Source organism: Tachypleus tridentatus, chromosome 12, assembly GCF_004210375.1.
Source record: "Tachypleus tridentatus isolate NWPU-2018 chromosome 12, ASM421037v1, whole genome shotgun sequence".
NCBI lineage: Eukaryota > Metazoa > Arthropoda > Merostomata > Xiphosura > Limulidae > Tachypleus > Tachypleus tridentatus.
The window spans coordinates 12,414,014-12,436,983 of NC_134836.1; the positions used below are offsets into that span (position 1 = coordinate 12,414,014).

The 22,970-nt window shown below is 31.2% G+C and overlaps 1 protein-coding gene across 11 annotated transcripts in view; it reads right to left on the minus strand.

Annotated features, from left to right (window-relative positions):
- The window catches only part of LOC143234728 (uncharacterized), a 50,288-nt gene that overhangs the window by 20,115 nt on the left and 7,203 nt on the right, over window positions 1-22,970 (minus strand). For 2 of the 11 annotated variants that reach the window (XM_076472292.1, XM_076472294.1), the window contains exons 3-6: window positions 12,821-12,875; window positions 8,904-8,971; window positions 2,471-2,531; window positions 1,834-1,937 (exon numbers count right to left, since the gene is read on the minus strand). In XM_076472292.1, coding sequence (XP_076328407.1) covers window positions 1,913-1,937; window positions 2,471-2,531; window positions 8,904-8,971; window positions 12,821-12,875 — 209 coding nt within the window. In that variant the 3' untranslated portion in view covers window positions 1,834-1,912. Of the gene's footprint in view, window positions 1-59; window positions 1,938-2,470; window positions 2,532-4,421; window positions 4,649-8,903; window positions 8,972-12,820; window positions 12,876-22,762; window positions 22,807-22,970 lie in introns of those variants that run through there. The other 9 variants (XM_076472297.1, XM_076472298.1, XM_076472291.1 and 6 more) reach the window with 7 other exon arrangements.

Here is a 22,970-nt window from a genome sequence, read left to right on the forward strand (position 1 = left end):
TTAATAAGTCCAACCTTTGCCATGACTTTCCTAAGACATGTTTATGTTCCTCTAGCTAGTTTTGTTTTTTTTTATTATAATAATTGATTTGGATGTCATTAATCTTGAAAAAAATGTAAAAATAGTCATGATGTGAATGTGTGCCATATTCAATGGTACTAAATTCGAGCAGCTGCAAGGGAAGGACTTTAAATCACATTCTACATACTAGGTTTACATAAAAAATGGAACAGAGATTAAATATAATTTCATGATAAATGACTGATGAAAGTAAGATTTCAAGAAAAGTTGCTGGGTGTTATATGTCAGCAACAGGCTTTTCATCTCTCAGAAGAAGTCCTCCCCTGCCCCTTATTACAAATTGTCAGTTGCAAAATAAATAACATCAATGTGGTCTGATAAGACCCAGAAAACCAATAATATACATTACCTGTGTGACTGATATTTATACACATAGCTCTTCACTAATATCAACCAAACTTGATATGAACCCTTAAGGCACAGGGTGTCAGCATACGGATCTGATTCTCAATATCACCTCCTAAGGGTTCCTTGTTTGTTGTGTCATTTTACTGATCTCTACCAAACTTCAAAGGAACCTTCAGGAAGTTAAGTGGAATTGGTTGTATTCAAAACTAACCCCTGTGTCACTGCCTAGAGACTCCTGTCTGTCTGAGTGATAGCCTATCACACCTTTGGTTTTTAACTCATCTCCATCAAACTTAGTACATGCTTACAAAGCCTCTTAGGACTGACAAATGATGGTTGGCATTTTGATCTTACCCTCAGTATCATCCCTAATATGTCCCCACCCAATGCCAATACCTGGAAACTTCTCTGACATCCTTGTGCAGTTAACAGGTTAGTCAACTACTTAATTAATAAACAAAGGAAAATAGGTAAGCAAAGCATCACATACTGAAAATAAGAGTATTATGTTAATACTTAAAAACCAAAACAAAAAACATATGAGCTTAGCATTATATAAGAAAGAGAAAATTAAAATCCTATGAGCATCTGACTGAAATAATTATGAAAACAAAATCAATAAAGAAGAAAACAGAGAAATAAAGACATCAATATTTAACCAATATAACCAGTAAACTGTGTTAAAGCAAAAATCTACACAACTGAATATCTAAGCAGTGTTCAACAGGGGGCACCAACACTGATTCCTAGCATCTAAACCCTAAATCTTACCACTGATTCACAGGGGGAGTTTAACCAATGAAATAAAATTAGGTGAGGATCACGAGAGGAAGGAGAGCAATAATGAAACAATAACAGCTAAAAAAATTAGCATTTTACAAGGGAATATTACATTAGTTTACAATCACATAAATATAGACTATTATAAAGCACAAAAAACTGAATATAGCTGAGGATTACAAAAGGAAGAAAGGATGATGGTGAATTATCATTATGCCCATGTCTTACTAAAACATTTTCAATGAATTATATTTACATGGAACTCCTGTAAACAAATGTTAATGCATTAATATTTATTAAACCATAATCAGCACTGTATTAATTTTATACAGCAATATCTTTGATATATATAAGTCATGTACATCATGTTCTATGTAAATATACATTTTAAACAAATGAAGCTTTAAAGCATTCTAATTATATAAATTTTAAGAGAATAGCTATTACAGTAACTCTTGTAAACCTTTACATTTATACTGTTTCTCCCATTCTTTTACTACTTAATTTACTCTCAAGCCTTTTATAATATGAATTTATTTGTACAGCTATAATAGCATTGATTAACTAATATACTCTTGTTAAAGCTTACTTAATACTTAGAACAAAGCAAATTAAACTTCTTACGGTTGATCATATGGAATATTATCTTCAACTAGTTCTTTGACATGAGTTTGAAAGAGAATCTTTGTCTTAGCAGTAGACTTTACTGCTGCTGCCCTATGTTTTCTCTGGAAATCACATACACATGTTTTAGGAATATATACTATTTCTTTGTCCCCTTTTAAAGTTAAATAAATTAGTAAAAAAGTATTATGCAGTTAACAGTTAAGTTACATAAAAAATATTTATAAAACTTTTTTTAGCATTAACTACATCGCTTCTTTCTCACAAAAAATGAAGTATCCAATATCATTCTAGAACATTGTAATTTAGACTTACAAATCTAGAATTATTACCAGAACATCTGAAAATAGTCTTAAATTAATAAATTTAATGGTTCTTTTTCAGATTCTTACAGAGGCACAGCTTGAAGGTTCCATTCATTACATGAGAAAAAACTGTTATAAAATGTTGTGACAAACAATAAGTATTAATTAAAATGGTACATATATCACTTCAATAAATGAAAAAAATTAAAATTTACTCTCTTAAGTTTATCATTGGGTGAGCACTAAACATTCAGATGAAATGCACAATTATGTTATAACAATTACAAAATGACTGCTTTCCTCCTAAAAATGCAATATATTCATAATAATACCTGCTTAATTCCATTAGGAGCATCAGGAAAAGAACTGACAGTTTTCTGAGGTACAGTTTTTCTGCAAACAGAAAAGTTGTATTTTCAGGCACAAAATCAGACTTTCCTAATAAGTGTGAACATTAACTGTATTAAAATCCAAAGCTTATGAGAGAATTATCATTAACTTCATATCAAATCAAGCTACCAATATAGATTGAAACTAACCCATCAATTGGGTACTTTACTGCTAGCACTATTTTTGGCCTTAAGCCTAAAAACTTCTAACAAGGATCAATCAGATTATAAGGTTTAGATTCTTTCCAAAATCATAAGCTTATGATACAAAATGATCCTTATGATAAAAAATAATGATAAAATATGAAAAATTATAAAAATAAACATATATACACACACACACATATATATATATACATATAACAATTTTAACAAATACTGTTAAAGAAACCAAAATTAACTCTTCACTGTATTATGTCATTGGATCTATTATATATACTGACCATCCTCCCATATATTTCCACACAAATGTATATTCTATACATACATATAATGAATCCTATGAGAATCTCCAAGATTCTAGTGGTTATTTGTTGTGAAGAATACATAACAAAAGTCCTGACATTACTGCATATCTTTGGAAGGTTGAGCTTTCAAAAAAGGTTTAGAGTAGATTTATGGCTTCTCTGGCATTCACTACTTTGTTTCAGCAACTGTTTAGCCATGTTTAAGTTGAAGAAAAATACAGGATAAAAAAAAACATGGGTCCTACTTTCCTATCATCCAGAAAAATAACAACAGTAAATGATGAAGAAGCCAGAGAATTTATGCAATTATAAACCAAGAAGTGAGAGTTTAAAATTAAAGAGATCTACTAACATTATAAGCTAATTAATAACTGGCCAATGTATGACAATTTGTTTTTGTCTAAGTTAACTTACCTGTCATGTATGTATTTCAATTATTATTGTTTAGGTTGACAAATATGCAGCATCAGATACACTGTTTACAGGCACATGTGCTTATTCAACTAAAATCTGTACCACGATGCACTGCAGCTAAAATATATTTTTTTTCATAAATGTCACATTACTCACATTTGCATCATCTATTTTTCATATATTGTCATGGTTTTGAGGTATGTTTTAAATGTATAAGAAGGGTAAATTAGAGCCATAGAAATATCATATTTGAATATGCCATATGTGAAGCACCAATTCTAATAAACTTTCAGATCATAAATTGTAATATCCTTCCATTATGTAATGTATGAATTTTTATAGGCTGAATGCTTATATTTCAACTACTAAAATGTTGCAAAATAGAAAAGTTAAATTAGATTTATTTCCATATTTATTGGTGGTTATGAGGGTAGTCAAATTGACCAACCTTGTATAGAGTTTGGGTAGGGAAAATACCATATAATATATACAGTTTTACTAAAGACATATATATAAAATGTATTTAAGAGGTTTTAGAAATTAAGGAAATGAAATGTGAAATAAATTTAAATCTCAACATGAAAATCTTTTTGTATTTGAACTAGTAAAAAACTATATTCACAGACATCTTTTTTTAGCTTACTAAAAACACTTCACTAAAAATCAAATTTCATGTATTTGAAAGACTTATAACAATTACTTAAATTGTGCCAAATTTTGTGAAGACATACACTGTATTAAAAAATAGTAGTATTGAAAGTATAACAACTTTAAATGTGTACAAAGTGGTCATGTGGTCCATCAATTTGACTGAACCTGTATAGAGAGTTAAAAGTCATACAGGCCTATTTTTAAAAGCAGTTCTGGTTGAATAAATCAAGTCAGGGAAAGAACAATATTTATTAGGTAAAATACTGCAATTAAACCTCCAGTGATCTTATGGAATACCCATATATATAAAAATGTGCCACTATAATGGAAATAAAGAAACAGAAAAATAATGGCCCACTTACAGTTGAACTGAGATGTGGAGATTGGGAATGGGCAATATTTAGTATTCTAAATGATGAAGAAGGCAACGAGAAATGAAGTCGCAGAGTCACGTCCACATGTTTGTCTGAAAGTGGGCAAGCAGCAGAGAGGGCGAGGTGCCAGATTTGGTGCAATGATGTTTGGGAAAAGACACTGGGAATCAGGAGACAAGGGAGAAAACACCAACCTTATAAGCTGCAAATCCAACCTGTAAAAAGATAGGAGAAAGATCATGAGTAAAGAAAGGGTTCCAACTTTACACAGGCAGGAATAGGAACCATAAAAGGAAACTGCATGATCAATATAGCACGGGACAGCACAAACAGGACATAGAAAATATGGATCCAAAGCAGGTATATAAACAGGAAATGGAAGGGATGGAGATAGGTGTGATAATAAGCCATAAATATATTTGAAAAAAACTATGATCATAGATGCAGTAGCAAAGGATACATGAAATGTCTTGGGTAAAAATTTCTGACCTACAATGACCACAGATAAAAGAATAAAAAAAAGGTTACATGAAATGTTAAGGGCAAACATTTCTGACTTACAATAAACAAGAAAAAAAGAATAAAAAACAGATCTTCGAGGACAACTTGGAATAAGAATCAAGTTGCCAATTGCTTGAAATGAGATAAGGGTATGGAAAACTACATTAAAGTCCCAAGTGGGAAAGGGTTCAGGATGACACAGACAAAAGGCTCAAAACAAGAGGGAGAGGACAGGAGATAAAACACTCAACAGGAATTAAAAAAAATTGAAGATACTGGATAAGGCTGCCCAATAACTACCAATGAAAGATACAAAAGAACAACTATCAAACAACCAAATAAAAAATTCTCAAACACAAGGAACACTGGGATGAGAAGGTAAATAACAATGTTGCAGAGACCAAGAGCAAAAAATGTGCCATTTCCTCTGATACAACATTAAGTACAACAGACAGACTGAATGAAAGGCAAAAAAGGAAGCTACATATGTTGAAAGTCTGAATTACCTTGAAAAAGACCAGACAAATGCCACACATGAAGCCAGAGTGTGGTGATGATGGGATGGCATGCAGATAACTAAGATTATCAAAACAGGATGCAGGAGAGAAGTGATAATGGAAGTGACATATGAAGTTGGGTAAGAATTGTAAACCAAGGTTAAGCATGTCAGAAAAGTGCTTTGGATAATGGACAAATCACATGAGGGAGATAGGTTGGAGTATGGGAATCAAGGTAAGGGTGAGACCAATTATGACTTAGGGTATCTACTGCTAAAACCAAAAAATGTGAAACCAGGGATTAAAACAAGAGTAGCTTTAAATTGTGAACACCAGAGGATTGAAGGACCATTCTTTCAAGAAAATTTCATCTGGCCCAGAATATCATCCTGTGACAAGATTTAGAGCACATGAGACATGACATGTTGGTGGATATGTGTGATGTGAATGGACCCAGAATATGAGTTCTAATGTTTGAAAACAAAATAGGCATGAATAAGTGCCCCTTTGTTGGAATTAATCATAATATATTTACCTCATACTAAAGATAGGAAATGATTCAAAATGCAATGAATGGATTTCCTGGGAATCAATGCTTGCTCATCAAACCAACAGAGAAGCATCTGTGAAAAGATGAAACTCAGGATGGGAAGAAAAAACAGGAACACCTGCTGTCATGTTATCCTTTTTGAGTGATCAGGAAATTAAACTTGTAGTAAAAGAAGGAGTAGGGTACATGCATCCAGAAAATCTTGAGCAAGATTTCACTGATCATGTAATGCCCACTAAAAGGCATACATGTCAGCATGATCCAAAGCAATGAAGACTTCCATGAAAGTCCAAGCTTTCAAAAAAAGAAAGAACCTCATGTGCAGTAAGAGAATGATAAGATTGAATTTTGAGAACTAATATATTCATCACTATTAACCAAAGAGGAAAAAGCCAGGCCCAACTGAAACAAGAGTTGAAGAATGTTTCAGAGTGGATAATGAATGAGGTTGGAATGAGAAAAAGACTTCTCTCAAGCCAACCTATGACTTGTCTCTCAAAGAAGCAACAGTGTATGTACATCAAATGTTTACTGAGATGGGGCTAAAAGCAGTTTTCCATATAATTGTGGAACCACAGTCAATGAGAAAGAATGAGATGAGCAAGGACCTTGACACTCAATAGAATACGTAGGGTACAGAAGCCAGAATAAATAATGAAGTACAGAATTGCTAAATTTGACTTTTGTGGATAAACAAAGGTTACATCTAAATGTTGGGGATATAGGGATGTGAAATTAAGCGTATAATACTTCAGCCTGTGTCACCCAAAGACCCAGAGTAACTGTCCACCAAAAAGAGAAGAAGGACTCCATTGTAAAATGATGATAGTTAATGAAAGGGTTGAGAATGGAAGGATATAAGATGTTAGTCTCCAATCTTTTTAAGAATTACAAAAACATGGAGTAGAATCCCATAACAGGGTGACTGACAGCTTCTACAGCATGCTTGAGAAGAATAGTCCAAACTGCTTCAAAAAGATGCCAGCAAGAAACTGGATCTTGAGAAAAAGGAAAGGGAATGTGGGAAAAATGGAGGTGGAGTGAGAAATGGAAGGGTAAGTCCTCCAGATAACTCTCCAAGCACTCAAGGAACTGAGGTGAATTTATTTCATATTTGCACAACCTAGTCAAATGTATTCAGACCTTGCCAGAACTTACTATATAGTCACTGGTACCATTAGTAACAGGAGACATGGTGATGAGTAATTTGATGACTAGCTGTTGATACTCAGAATAGAACACACAAAGGGGCAGGAAAAAGAAAGGAAAATTTGCAGGTGAAGGCTGTGAAAGATGAGAAACCAAAGATAAAAGGAAGAAATGTTGATAATCAGCTCCCACCTTATTTGGAAGATATCCAAATACCACTCAGTATAAAAATGGAGTCATAAGAAAATCCTGTAAGTAAGATATTATTAGACATGTGCCTACCCAGGAGATCCCAACAACAAAGAAGATGAGGTTGTAGAGAAATGGTCGAGGAAGACAAGCATACCAATGTGGAATACATAAGGGAGCAAGGATCCTCTCAAAGCTCCTGGGGTTGAGTGGTGGATAGTTTCAGAAAGGTGATGGATGAAGAAGAGGTAATGCAGAAGGGTAGTTAAGGTCAAACAGAGATGGGAAAATTTGGTCTGGAAGAATCTCACAGGAGGTATCAGAGTCAGATTCCAACACCTGAATTAAATACTCTAAGGTCTGACTGCCTCAAAAGAAGAAAATCCAAATGATGGTACACTTATATATAAGTATCTGTTGTATGAGAGGTATGAGGCATACTTAATTCAGAGCATAACTGTACAACAAACTGGTCTGTATGTACCCTGACATCTGGAGAGTGCAGAAAAACTAGGTGATCAGAATAAGGGATAAAATGCAGAAGGTAAGGAGAGGAATCATAAGGCACAGGGAAAAAAGATTTTATGTAACAAATCTGTGACACCATATCAAAGGAAAAAGGATGGTCTTGTGGTGCCCTCAGGTGAAATATGATATTGCATGGCAAATGAAGGAGATGGAAAAAGTTATCTAAATCGTTGTCTTCCTGTCCAGGTTCACCAGGAAAAGGAATATCTGGTCTGGGACCAGAATACATAACATGTAGCCCAATAAACTCTAATTCAAGATGCATTAGAAACCAAGACATACTCAACTGAAAGCATGGAACCTGAAGTTTAAAAAAACTACATGTTGAAGAGCAGTGGCAATATTAACAACATTAGTAGCTGATGTGATTTGAAATTTGAAATTCATAATTCAACTGAAAGTGGATCCTGAAATATCAATCTATAGTACCGAGTTTCACTGTAAAAACAAAAAAGAAGTTTAAGAAAAACAATATACAACAAAGAAAGTTTATAAAATTAAACTGTTAGCACACAAATACAAAGTAAATGTGAGTGAAATTTTGATACATCGGCACTTAATGATACCAAATTGAAAAGTAACAACTGAGTGTTTTTGTTATAACAAAGTCATATTAAGCTATATGTTGTGCTCATGAAGGAGAATTGAACTTCTGATTATTAACATTGTAGATCTAAAGATTTAATACTGTCCTACTGGTAAATGAATTGAAAATCAGATTCTTCAATAAAGAGGGAATAAACCGTGACTGAAATATGTCACACTTTTATCAGTGAACAACTGCTGCACGCTTACTTGCATATTACAGCAAAGCTGTACCATATGTAAACATATGGAATAGATGAGAGTATCAAGGCTAGTGGGTAAGAGAAAATTTCTGCATATAGAAGGCAATACCAAATGAGAAAAGCTATTATGTAAAAAGAGCTAAAGTATCATATAATAAATCAAAACAACATTCACAGGACAACATCCGAAGAAAGACATGACAAGGATAATTATTTCATCAAGTTATTCTGTACAGCAAAAATACAGTATGAATAATATGTATCTTACTTGGAAATTCTGTCACATCTTTCCTCAGCCTTCTTTTCAGGTGTAACATCATTTTGACTTTCTTATTTCTGTGCAAGGAAAAAGAAATTTCACAGTAAAATTTTATTTAAAAGATTTTCAAAATCAAAACTACTTGGAAAAAAAAATTAAGTAATCATCATTTAAATAATTATGTCAATGAGTTCAAAAGCCTTGACTGTTAATTATCATCACTTACATGTGTGAAAAACCTTACATATTATACATTTATTAAAAAACAAGATTTTTGTAAAATCAATTAAATAATTCACACAAGTAGCATTTCATACTTTTAGCTGTGAAACTAAATAATACAATTTTCAATTTAATTTCTTTTTTTTTTACTTGAAGCACAAAATCCAATAATTACTTTAAAAATTACCTCATTTCCTTACAAAGATAATTTCACCAATATAACTTAGGCTTTCCTACCAAGTGATTGAGGATCTTAATGTTTTGCATCAATTACATTCTTTCCTTTAATTTAACCTGCAACAAAACACTTATTTGACTTTAATTTTATTTTATGATCTGATTGAACTTTGATGGAGGTTCACTTCATAATGAAAACCTGATAAAAACAAAAAACTTAGGGCAATACAAAAAATTGGCTTGGTCAACAGTACCCAAACAAAAACAAGTTAAATTTTCACGTAGTAGAGACTTGCCAATAATCTGAGTTGGGTGTTGTTTGAGGTGCTCAAGGTGAAACACTACAAGGTCTTTTCAAATGAAAAAAAACAACGTAATAGATTGTTTAAACTTCATGCTAACTTATATATTTCTACTCAGATTGGTTTGGGTTAAGGCAAAATACATGATACATAAGAAAAAAAAACCTAAGCAAAAAAATGTTTGTTTTTGTATTTATTATTTCAGGCTACACTTTTTCTTGCCATGATTTTTTTAATTTGGGTCCCAAAACATTTGCGCCCATAAAACAATTAACCATTCTTAAATTTAGTCTACACTACCTTTTAACTTATGAAAATAAAAAGTAACTTCTTTCTTTTAACAGTTGATGTTAGTGACAGTCTAGTTATAATTATGACAATATAAAAATAAAAATAAAACACACACACACACACACATTTGACACTTCTGAGTAGAGATATTTTATCATTGCATATAAATTTTAAGAACACTACCATTTTACAAAAAAATATATTATAGTCTAAAATTAAGTTGTAATATGTTTCAAGCATTTAACGGAGGTTCTGCAAAAATAAAAATTTCAACTAATAGTGACTGAACTTCACACCTTTTAAACATTTTTCAGTCAACATCTGTGATCTAAAAACTCTGTATTAAATAAACATTTAAACTATTCTACAATGGCCATCATCAGACAAATTGTTAAAACAGAACTATTCTTTTTTTTTTTTTTTTTTTTGGAATTTCACACAAAGCTACTCGAGGGCTATCTGTGCTAGCCGTCCCTAATTTAGCAGTGTAAGACTACAGGTAAGGCAGCTAGTCATCACCACCCACTGCCAGCTCTTGGGCTACTCTTTTGCCAACGAATAGTGGGATTGACCGTCACATTATAACGCCCCCACGGCTGAAAGGGCGAGCATGTTTGGTGCGACCAGGATGCGAATCCGCGACCCTCAGATTATGAATCGCACGCCTTACGCACTTGGCCATGCCAGGCCCCAGAACTATTCTATGTGTCTGCTGGATAACAATGCTTTCACAACTAATGTAAAAAATATGAATGTGAGCCTGTTATTAAGATATTAGATAAGATACTCAAATGAAAAGTTTTCAAGTCATTAATATAAGTTATTAACTTCACTAAAGAAATACACATTTCCTCTTGACCATCAAAAAGAAAAATAGACCTCACATTTTCAGATACAAGATTGTCCATCACAAACATTTCTGTAAGTAACAAATACCTTACTTTCAACACTTTTGGTTATTTTTTTTTTACATATAACATTAATTATGACAGTTACTAGCAATTTCTCATTTTTTAAACACAAGTTCAAAGATCTACATATAACAACAGATAATTTTTATGCTAATTTGCAGCTTCTTATCTCAATGCTTTTTAAGAAAACAAACTTTGCAACCTGTGATGATGAAATAAAAATGTATTCTCAAGACAGTTGGTATTGGTATTAAAGCTTCAATGAAAGTAAAGAACAACCTCTTGACCTTCTTTGGTCAAGAGGTTGTTTTGTACTTTATCTTAATTAACATTTTCATACTCATACCACCAATCTTGAATATACATCTAAACTTTGCAACTATTTACCAATGATGCTGTAACCCAAGTTTAGGTTGCATATTGTAATATGTTTTAATGCTTCTTACTTAAATAATCTTTTACTGACTAATCCATAATATAACTGATAAAGTTTAACAAACACTTAAGCAAGACTAACTTACTTTTAAAACTCAATAAAATAATTGAACAATAAGCAAAGATTGAAAATTTTTCAATTCTTATATAAATACAGTTTCATTGCGGTTAGTAAAAAAACTCAAATCACCACCAGTTTAGTTTTTATAAATAACAGTGAAAATAACCTTTAAGCATTGGTATATAAATCTGATTTGTGTCTAACTGCTTGAGTTGCCTTTTTTCAAGAGACTTTGTAACATACATAATAATCACATAAATCTTGAAACTACAACTATATTTTGGAATAATTTTTTCTTCACATTTCACTTACACTAAGGTGCTTCCTGCATGTTCACTGCTAGAATAATTTAGTCTGACTGTACACAATAAGATTTTGTTATCCACAGCTATGGACACTCAAATCTATAAACTTAAAACAAAAGTATTAATTTAGCACACTATACATTTTTGAGGTATGCATGTGTATGTGTGTGTATTTTTATAGCAAAGCCACATCGGGCTATCTGCTGAGCCCACCGAGGGGAATCGAACCCCTGATTTTGCGTTGTAAATCCGAAGACATACCGCTGTACTAGCGGGGGGCTTGAGGTATGCAAGAATTCCTCTTTGGAAGCTTCATCTGCAATCAACCCAATCTTCACTGCATAGGTACAAACACACACCACAGCAAAGGTTTGTCAGTTAACTCAAAAAAAACCTACAGATTTTGATCTTGTAAAAATCATGATATAAAAATTACATAAGCAAAAAAAAATTAGTTTCAGTACATTTCTCTTTCCAAGACCTATCAAATTTAGTTGATACTGCCAATACGTCTGATGGAAGCTTATCAACCATCTCTGCATTTGTAAATTCTGTTTCATACTACAACATACATCCCACTGAGGTATTTCACATCAGTGATTTTAACAAACATCACTTGTCTTAGGTTCTAGTGTTTCTACTACTAATACAACTAATTCTCTATCATCTTGTACAGTGTCAAAATTTTCACACGACTTGAAACATCTCCAACTGAGCACAATTAATGTTATTTTATGAAATAGTGGTTCAGATATTTTAATTTTAACAGAAAAATAGAAATATGTATGTTTATTCAACCATCACTCTATCCACATTAATACTTATTAATTAATGTTAATATTTTAACTAATATTTTCATAATATGTTCAAAAATATATGAAAGGAAATTTATTCAGTTTTATACAAAATAACAATCAGAGGTCTATAATAACACATCTTTAGAAAACATTTTAGCACATATAATATTTCTTTTTACAACTGTCTTTCCTTCTTGTCAGGAAATTCATGTCTCAAGAATTTGTTTTCTTTAACTTGGAAGCCTGTTACAGTAACAGGTAAATAGGTAAATAATGAATCAATACTTGGGAAGCAATAAAAGGTTTGAAACTTGCATAGTAAAATCATTGAAAATATTTTCACTTTTAAGATACTCTTTGTTTTTAAATTATTAAATAGATAAAAATTAACAATGCACCATAGAGTATTTGGTTAGGGCACTTACTTGAGTTTTAACTGAAACACTACTTCCAAGACCATTATCTTCTGTAAATGTGGTGCTTTAAAAAAAAACAAAAAACTTTTTGAACATAGTTTCTTAGGCTAATTTAATTTTTATAACAAGTAATTAACTTAAGGATTAACTTGTAATTGGTAACAGTGTAGATTAGCACTACAGAAAAGCTTAAGAGAGAGATCAATGACTTCCTGAAAATAAATGCATGAATATTTTATTTTTGCTAAGGTAGGATTATTCATTGCTCCATAACCGGTTAATTGTTTAACAGCAACTAGATGGTCAAGTTACCAGTGTTATAAAACATTATTAGAGAAAACACAAAGTAAAAGTGAATAAACTGTGCAAAGTACTAGTATTCTGCATGAGAACCCTTTGCTTTACACCAAGAAATACACACAATTTTTATACTGTCATGCAGTTTATCAATGTACCATTGTGGAATATTGTTCTGTATCTTCTATATCGCTCCACGAAATTCAGATAATGTTTCTGGTTACCCAGATAGGCCGAAATATGACCATATCGCATTTTAGTTCAGGCTAAGCCATAACTATGTTCCATCATTTTCTGTACCATCAAATTTGCCATAAGCTTGGGAACACTGTATTACTTGAAAATAAATTCTACCCAAGGAGTCATATTCCTCAGGGTGTCACAAGTTTGGCATAGACCACCAATACAATTAGCTGAAATACAAACCAAAACTTGTACTAAACTCTCACCATCACACATTGTGTATGTTATTAATTGACCATTATACTACTCTCCTCTCTACCATAAACAAACTGTCATAGATTGTTCCCAAACAATTTAACTTTGGATTTATATGTAGAAATATTTTCTCATTCTGCTCTGTGGTTCAATGCTCAATTCAACCTTTTGGCTTGGAAATTAGCTATCTTCAAACAGCTACATGTCCAACCTACTTACTGTTCTTGAAGTAACACTGGAAAGTCACTGACAAGATTTGTATCAACCTTCACCCCCCTTATAAAGAACATAAGATTAAGATACTTTGTTTGAATAAACATAAAGGTAGTATGTATTTAAAAAAAATACATTTTCTAATTTAATCAACTAAAGAAGGCTATAAACTTTTGTGTTACAAAATTTAAAGATTTTAATATAAATTATTAACATATTTTAAACAATATTAATAATTGAAAAATTAAACACCATATATCTTACATCAAGGTGTCAGTTTTTATTAAATTTGTTTATTGTGAGATTTATATATAGAGATAAAATTAATTATATCCAACCTTTAACCCCCAAACTGAAAACAACCACAAATATTAAATAATTCTTAAAAAAACAGAAATAGTCAAGCCACAGCTAAAGAATAATAAAATCATTTACTTTACACAGTTCAAATGTCACATGTTTAATACTGAAGCACATTTCAACTTTTTCTAATTTACATCATAAATAAATATAACTTCATAGACCAGTCATAAAAAAGTAAAATCACCTCACATAAATAGTATAGCCTTCATAAATTGACACAACATAGTAGAAAAACAGTATACATCACAGACACAACTCAACACCAAAAAATATGGACAACTAGAAAAGCAATTAATACACAAACCTGAAATCTAGTCCTCATCTGGGACAAAGGAACGGAAATCAACAAACTATGGCACCCTAAGAAATGCAGCCAAGCCCACAAACATAACCAATAAGAAAAGCCCAACCAGAAACAGCTTTCTTTCAGAACTATATGTTACATCACAAATGAGGAAGAACCCCATAAAAAGATTATTGCGAATGCTTAGTTTGTCTAAAAAAAACAATAATGGTGCCTTTCAACATCAAAAACTGATGGAAAGATAATGCAAAATTAACACAATCTATTTTATGAATGAACTGTTAGTGCTACATATCCTGAATTTCAAGAACATTTAATACTATTACAATGGATTTATGCACTTTAGCACTTTACACATCACTGTAGCCACCAAACAATTATGATGGTGTACATATTATGACTTTGAAAATATTCATATTAAAATCAACTTCATCTGAAAGTTTTCAAATTTTATTGCATAATTTATATAATCTACTAAATCAAGTTTTTTTGTTTTTTTTAAAGAAAAACTATATTTTATCTATTATCTACTATACTGTAAACTTCTAGAGTTGGTCAATTTGACAAATCTTGTCACCATGAGGTTATAAGGGTTTCTATTTCAGTTTTATCAAGACTTCTTGGACCTACATGTTTTTAGCATATTATGAATACACAATGACTGAGTCACAAGTTCTAAAACTGACTCTAAATATCACAGCAACAAGTTTGAATTTTTGTTCATCTTTCTTCTACTTCCTTTTTACTCAAAAACCAAAACAGTGGTGTGAACCAATTTCATTGAGGTGACAGTTTCAAATGGAAGATCTGCTTTTATAAGTATTATTAATTTAGACATTAAAAGAAAAAACAATATACTTCTAATGTAAACAATGTTATTAACCCTTGATGTCAGCTTTCTTACAGAAAGTTGGTATTCCTTTAAAAACTTAAGTATGGGGTGACAACAGGAATTACCATCCAATAATAGATAAACAATAGATACTATAGTCCAAGCCTTATCTTGTTTAGAATTTGGTTATAAATACAACCTTTCTATGTCTGTTGAAACACTGCATTATACATGGAGTGATATAGTGGTAAAAAAACAAGAACGCTCATAAAAACCGTAAAACTGAACATTTGTATGTACCCATGCAGAGACCTAATGAACTTCTATACCAACTTTGATGATGACCCATCCACACACTCCAAAGTTATATGGAGAAGCAATAAAGGATAGACAGTGCTATTAAATGTACCAAAACAGAGATTATAAGTACTTTAGTGAATTGTAAACCTAATTTTATTGACAAAGAGAAAAATATACGTAAACTTTTGTCATAGCAACTTTTGGGAAAAGAAATGAACTAATTGTCAATCTGTGAACCAGTGTTAATCCAGTTTTTAACATCTCCCTCAAAAAAACATATTACTATTCCAGGGTTAATCCGGTTTTTAACATATTCCTCATGCAAACCTAATATTATTTCTGTTTTAATCCAGTTTTAAAATTTCCTACAAGAAATCTTAATACTATTCATGCATTTTTGTTACCTTTTTCACACAAACCTGATCCTATGTCTATCTTAATGCAGTTTTTAATTAAAATTCATTGGCACTTGTCTATTGTTTAATGTTAATTTTTTATGAAACAACGATTATTTTAAACAATTCAGAACAGTAAGTTATTTGCATTTTATTGTAATTTGAAAACTGAAAATAGTATTATTTTTATAAAACAATTTTTTAAACTATTATAAAATCACCATTTGATATAACAAATAATTTTACACCATCTGCTGACATAATTTCCAGCTGGCCTGTAATCCTTATTAAATAATTTAAATTTACTTTTTGTATGCAGTTATCTTAACATATTCACGTATATTCATATTAATAAAATTTCACGTTGTGCTAAACCAATGTTTTCCAATTGAAGTTGAACAAGTAATATTATTGCTTTTAACATTTTTCTTGTGTTAAATGTTACGTATTACGATTTACCTCTAATGATGTTTCGATTTATTATATTACATACACTAGATATTAAATTCTCAGATAGCCAGAAACTTTACTTTGAATTTATAAGTTAATTGAATATCGATATGTAATAAATTTATATTATTTACCAACAAAATTGATCAACACAATTTTCTTTCTAAAAATATACATTTCCACATACAAACAACAATACAATTAATAATAATGGTTATTAAAAATATTAGTTTATATATGAGAGTTTTACAAACTTGCAAACTATACTGAGTTTTCTATCTGCTTTGGAGCAGAATATTTTATCGACAGTCCAGGTCCATGATGAGCAAATTAATTGTTAATTGATATTGTTATGCCTTGCTTAAGCTAGCTAGTTCTTCTTCATGGCTGGCCTCACACCACTTACAAGCTGACTTTTACTAACGAAGATATATAATGTCCTCGTAGAAATACTAATGTCCGAAGTTAATTCACTGAAGTTAAATTAATTGTAATGTTCGAAATCTATAAATCTATCTGATCAAAAAAAATTCTATTACTGTCTCTTGGTGCGTGGATTGAAACCAATCACTCTAGATTCTCGAATGTTCAACAATGTTCAAAGACACGCTAGTATTTTCATGAACGACATGTTGTTAATTTTTCCTCTTGAGAATCTTATACAAATTTAGAGAACAGGCAGGACTTGCACAATAAATATCCAACAATTTACGTCACATGTATCAAAAACTATATTGAAACAAACATTGGCATTTATTTTAATGGACATAACATATATCTCAATGTAGCTTTGCTGAAAAAGCAAAGATACACACTTCATCCTTATTTTCCTCACTAAAACATAGAAATAGTTAGTGAAATTATTAATATAACTAAATATAAAATTGATCTAATGGAAAAAAATTTGCATATATAAAATATGTAAATTTAAAAAGTTTATGAAGAAAAACTAGAAGAAATTAAAAATTCATGATGAATTATGTATCTTTGCTTTTTCAGCAAAGCTACATTGAGATATATGTTGTGTCCACCGAGGGAAATTGAACCGTTGATTTTAGTACAGTAAATCCAAAATATTACAGCTGTTTCAGCAGAGAATAAGAATGAAATGGAAACTACTATTTATCAAAAAACCTTGTCTGTAATAATTCCGCGACATCAAAAATCTTGTCACACTAAATTTCAAAAAACTACTGTTTTTTTATTCTTATGTGGATAGGACACTAAAATTATGTTGTGAACAGGATGATATTAACAATGGCGTATTACCGATTAAGTACATAGCAGTATAAAGAGATTTTTAATCATTATATTGTTGACAGAGCTGTAAAATCTAAGAACAAAAATAAAAATATTAACATAAAACCGTTAGCTGAAGAAAAAGGAATATTTGGTACTCTCATTTATACCCAACATATCCTGTCAAATAATGAAACAACCTGGAAGGCAAATAAATAGTTTTCCAATATATGAACTCATGAACAAAGTTAACTGTGTTTGTTTTTCAATTTCATGCAAAGTTACGTGAGGAATATCTGCATTAGCTATCCCTAATTTAGCAGGGTAAGATTAGAAGAGGTACAGTTAAGCATCACCACCAGCAATCAGTAGTGAGATTGGCTGTAACGTTATATATGCCCCAGTGACTGAAAGGCAAGTATGTTTGATGACGCGAAGTGGGAGGGGGAGTCGAGCACCCAAACCACTTGGTTTGCCAAATTTTTAACATAACTAAAGATGAAATTGATTTTGTGGAAAAAATTAGTATATATATAAAATATCATATAAATGTGAAAAACTTAATGTTGTACAAAGTAGAATAAATTTTAAATTCAAAATTAATGAACACAAAAAATGTGTTAAAAACAACAATATTACTATTTCACCTTTAACAAATATATCAGTGATGCTAAATTGGAAAAAACTGTTATATTGCCACAACCTGAAAATTTTTAGTAGGATCTACAAAGATAATTAAATATTTATAAAAGAAGCAAATGTAAAATATTGAATAACGATGATGGGCTTGATGAAAATGTTATTAGTAGACGACATGAAATTTTTTAATAATAAATTGCTGATTTTATAATAGCATAAATGTAATTTTGTAAAACGTCACCCTCTTCAGGAGTGTGTATGTTTTATCTTACTACAAAGCCACATTGGGCTATCCGCTGAGTACACCGAGGGGAATCGAACCCCGGATTTTAGTGTTGTAAGTCCATAGACCAAGGGGGACATTCTTTAGGATAACATTCTAAAGTATGTCGGAAAGTGTAGAGTGTGCGAGTATGTTTGTGAGACAAAAATGGAAGAAATTTACCTCGTGAAAAGAATTCATCTTCCAATTTTCCAGAGAAAATGTTGCAAACCATTTGAAAATAATATGTATAGAATTCAGTGATAAGTTTCCAATCTTTTACTGTCGATAAAAGTGCAAATATAAAAGAAACAGACATGTATCGTAGCCGTTATTAAGAATGTGTTGAGAGATAATTATAGTACTTTTTTAGCCTTTCTAAAATTTTTGTATTGAAAAACAAAACAGTCCAACTTACCATCAAATGATAAAGCTACACATCTGTATGACTGCATGCAGACTGTGATTAATATCATCATATCCACCAACTTTTGAATATTTACAGATGAAGCCACGTGTAGTTTTAAGAAACAAAATAGCCTAATTAAGAACTGTTGGTAAAGACCTACCACACTTTTTACTAAGAAAGTTCACTTGTATGGAAGGTCTTTTACTTCATAATGGCTTTTTCGTACATCACACTTAAAGCAAGTGAAATTACTGAAAGAAAAGACGTCAAAACATAATGTGATTTTATTTTTCTATTTTCATCACTGTTGTAGTGTTTCCATTAAACATTTTCTTTTAAACTTATCGATCTCAGCAGCTAACTTGAGCATTCAGTAAATGACTTAGTTGAAGAACACATCAGAAGAGTCAACTGATGGTCAAAATGTAAATTTGGACAGAAGGTATGGTGAAATATCTTATCCATAAATTTATTTTGTTCCCATCTGGAATTTTCTGTCAGTATATGAGCCTTTTAATTCTTTAGTGCCAGTTGCTTATTTTTATTATAATCTAGCTCTAAGCATGCTCGTCCTTTCAGCCATGGGAACGTTATGATGTGACATTTATTAATCTCATTATTTAAAAAAAAAAAAGTAGGTCAAGAGATCACAATGTGTTCAGTGCTTTCAATTGGTTTATACAGCTTAATGGTTTATGGCCAAGAAATCATTATGCACTATATGACTGCTACACCACTAAATGTTGATCTTACAATTAAAACTTGGAAGAACACACAGAGTAAAAAAGACAACCAACCATCAGTGCAACAGAGTAGAATCCAGAGGAATGGTTGGTTCAAACCAAAGGTCATTCATGATAATATTCTTTTGAAACAAGTAGATAGGAGATACAGGAGAACTACCAAATAAGTAACTTCAAGAAAGTTTTCTTACGAAGTAACTCACTCTGTTGAAGAGCTCAGGACCCTTGTCGACAGGATAAACTCACCAGTGGATTTCCTCTACTGTAAGAAAACCTCCAGTAGCAAAAACAACAACAAATGATCATAAAACTCAAAAGGCCATATAATTTTAATGCCATAAACCACAGAAAAGAGAAACACCAAAATATTTAACATACTAAATTAATGATTTTATGATTATGATGTCCATTTATGAATATTACATTTCAGTTGTCAGGAGTTACTTTAATATTTATATATCTCAGGACTGCTGGTCTGGGTATTAGAACTTTTATTAATAAAGCAGAGAACAACGTTGTGGCCTACTTAGTTCATCTTCAGGTTAACAAAGATGACCTTAGGAGGTTGAAACATTGTTGTGTGCTTTTTTAGTAAAAAAGTATTAATACCCAGACCAGCAGTCCTGAGATGTGATTTTACTTCAAGTGGGTTTCTCATCAATACAAATTACTTTAATTTTTATTATGGAAGTTAGTTTAATGCACTGATATTATTAATTGTGTATGTTCAAAAATTTCACAACCTAGATTTGTATTGTTTGCTGAAGAAAGTTTTAGTTTTGGTGTGACATGGTGAATATATAGTGACTCAAACTTTCTTGAGGATTGGGGTGGCTATTGGATATTATAAAGATAACAGAGTATATCAATGACTAGTTTATTAAATATTGAGTAGTTGATTAAACATAACAACAAGTTAAGTTGTTACTTAACTACTCCAATAATTACAAAATTTACCATAAGTTATTTGTTATAATATCATCAGTCTCAGACAACAAATACTTTTCATAGCCTTCAATCTTATTTGGTTGCAGAGCCATGAAATAGACAGTCAGACCTCTCTTGCAATGACCACCTATCACAGTTTTCTCTATTGTTCAACACTATATTTATAGCCAATATGAAGCCAAGGTTTTCATCTGTCAAGTAACATATTATATTTTGTTTTCTGTAAAGAGAGTTGTCAATTTTGTTTTCAGTTCAAGCTTGATTCCCATGGAAAACTCATCAATGAATTTACATGAATTTTAAACAGCTGCTGTTACACAGTTAGAAAGCCAGGAAAACTGTGACAGTTATAAAGCATTGTTTACTTTTTACACATTATTTTCCTGTGTTCTTTAGTGCATTATTTAATTAAATAAAAAAAAATATTAAATGCAGTACTATCATGAATATAAAAAAGTTTGCTTGTTTTTTGAATTTTGCACAAGGCTACACAAGGGCTACCTGTGCTAGCTGTCCCTAATTTAGCAGTGAAAGACTAGAGGGAAGGCAGTTAGTCATCACCACCCACTGCCAATTCTTTGGCTACTTTTTTACCACCAATTGTGGGATTGATCATCACATTATAACAACCCCATGGCTGAAAGGGCAAGATATTTAGTGTGATGGGAATTTGAGCCCGTAACCCTCAGATTACAAGTTAGGCGCCTTAACCACCAGGCCATGCAGGGCCTATAAAAAGTTTCATCTTCAGTAAATGGCAAAAAAGAAAAAAAAAAGATCTAAGTACTTTTTTCCTTGATTTTCATGTGTTTTCATTTAATTATTATTATAACAGCAAATAAAATGTAAGAATAGGAAACTTTCTATGTTAGTTAAGGTTTTATCAGATGATTTTAATAATAATAAAAAATTTTCACAAGGTATGCTCATAAGTAATGTAATTCAACAGTATAATGTGAGATATACATTTGCTAAATTAATTTACAACTTATGATAATGGAAACAGCACTAAGTCAAGCTTCAAAGGGCAATAAAATGGAATTTAAGTATAAATAAATGCACACTGTTAGGTTTGGTTTGTTTTGAATTTCGCGTAAAGCTACACGAGGGCTATCTGTACTCATACTGTTGGTAGTGTAAATCTATTATGGATAAATAAATGTAGTTTCATATGACCATATGAAGTTATTCTACTTAAAAAAAACAGAGTAATTTAGGGTTTTTTTTTCTGGTGGTTATGAATTGACTAATCTAAGTTTTACTGAAAAAAAAACTTTGAAATTTATTTAGGTTTTATAAATCAGTAAATAAAACTAAGAGTTTTTGGTCAAAAAAGTAATTATTATTTTAATGCTCAAACTAGTATATAGAAATACTATATATATTACAAATGAATTTTTACTATAAATACTTCATTAAAAAAATGTTTTTTGTGTACAAAAGACTAGTAATGTTTACTAATAGTCTGCCAAGTTTTGTGAATATACACATATTGTGTTAAACTTTATAGTTTAACTTGTCTGTTCCCAGTTGGTCTCCTGCTAATCACAGGAGATCATTGTGGAAAATTTAAGTAAAAAAAATGAAAATCCAGGGTTGACTGGATTGCTTATTTTCCACAAAATATTAAAAGTGTTCCTATTTAGATAAGTACTAAACTTAGCCACTTTACATTGGCAACCAAGCTTCATTAAGACCTTTTGAGATATCTACTGACAAAAATCCCAAAAATGGCTTTATAAAGCTGAGAATCCTGATCTTGTATTGCACAACATCTGCACCCACTACCTCGTTTTGTTATTGGATTTTGGATTAGTGTATGGGTTTTAGTGTCTCATAGCCTAAAAATGAGTGTGAATTCAGGCATGATGATAATAGACACTTTATATTCCAGATATCACTATTTAAGAAAAGAGAGTACCAGAAAGCTTTAGTTGGGAATCAATTCACCAAAAATGTTTCCATAACACATACACTAGATGTTAGAAATTACATTGCTAAGCCTAGTTGGGTCTAGTTAACTCTTCCATTCTAAAAGTAGTTGCAAGAGAACAGTTTTATCAGAATCAACTTAGGCTATTTGAATGTTTAAAATAATTTTCATTATGAAATCTCTTACCTATCCAATGACAGATAACAGTTCAATATTCATCTATTGAAGACCTGAAAAACATTTTCAGTGTTTTAAGTTTCATGTAGCAATAAATTATGTAGAAAGCACACTTTCTTAGTTTCAAAATCATCTGTACTTGATGAATAATAGAAATTACTTGTTATGAGATAAATATATTTTGGTAAAATCAGGTTTAATGTTTCTACTCTCAACA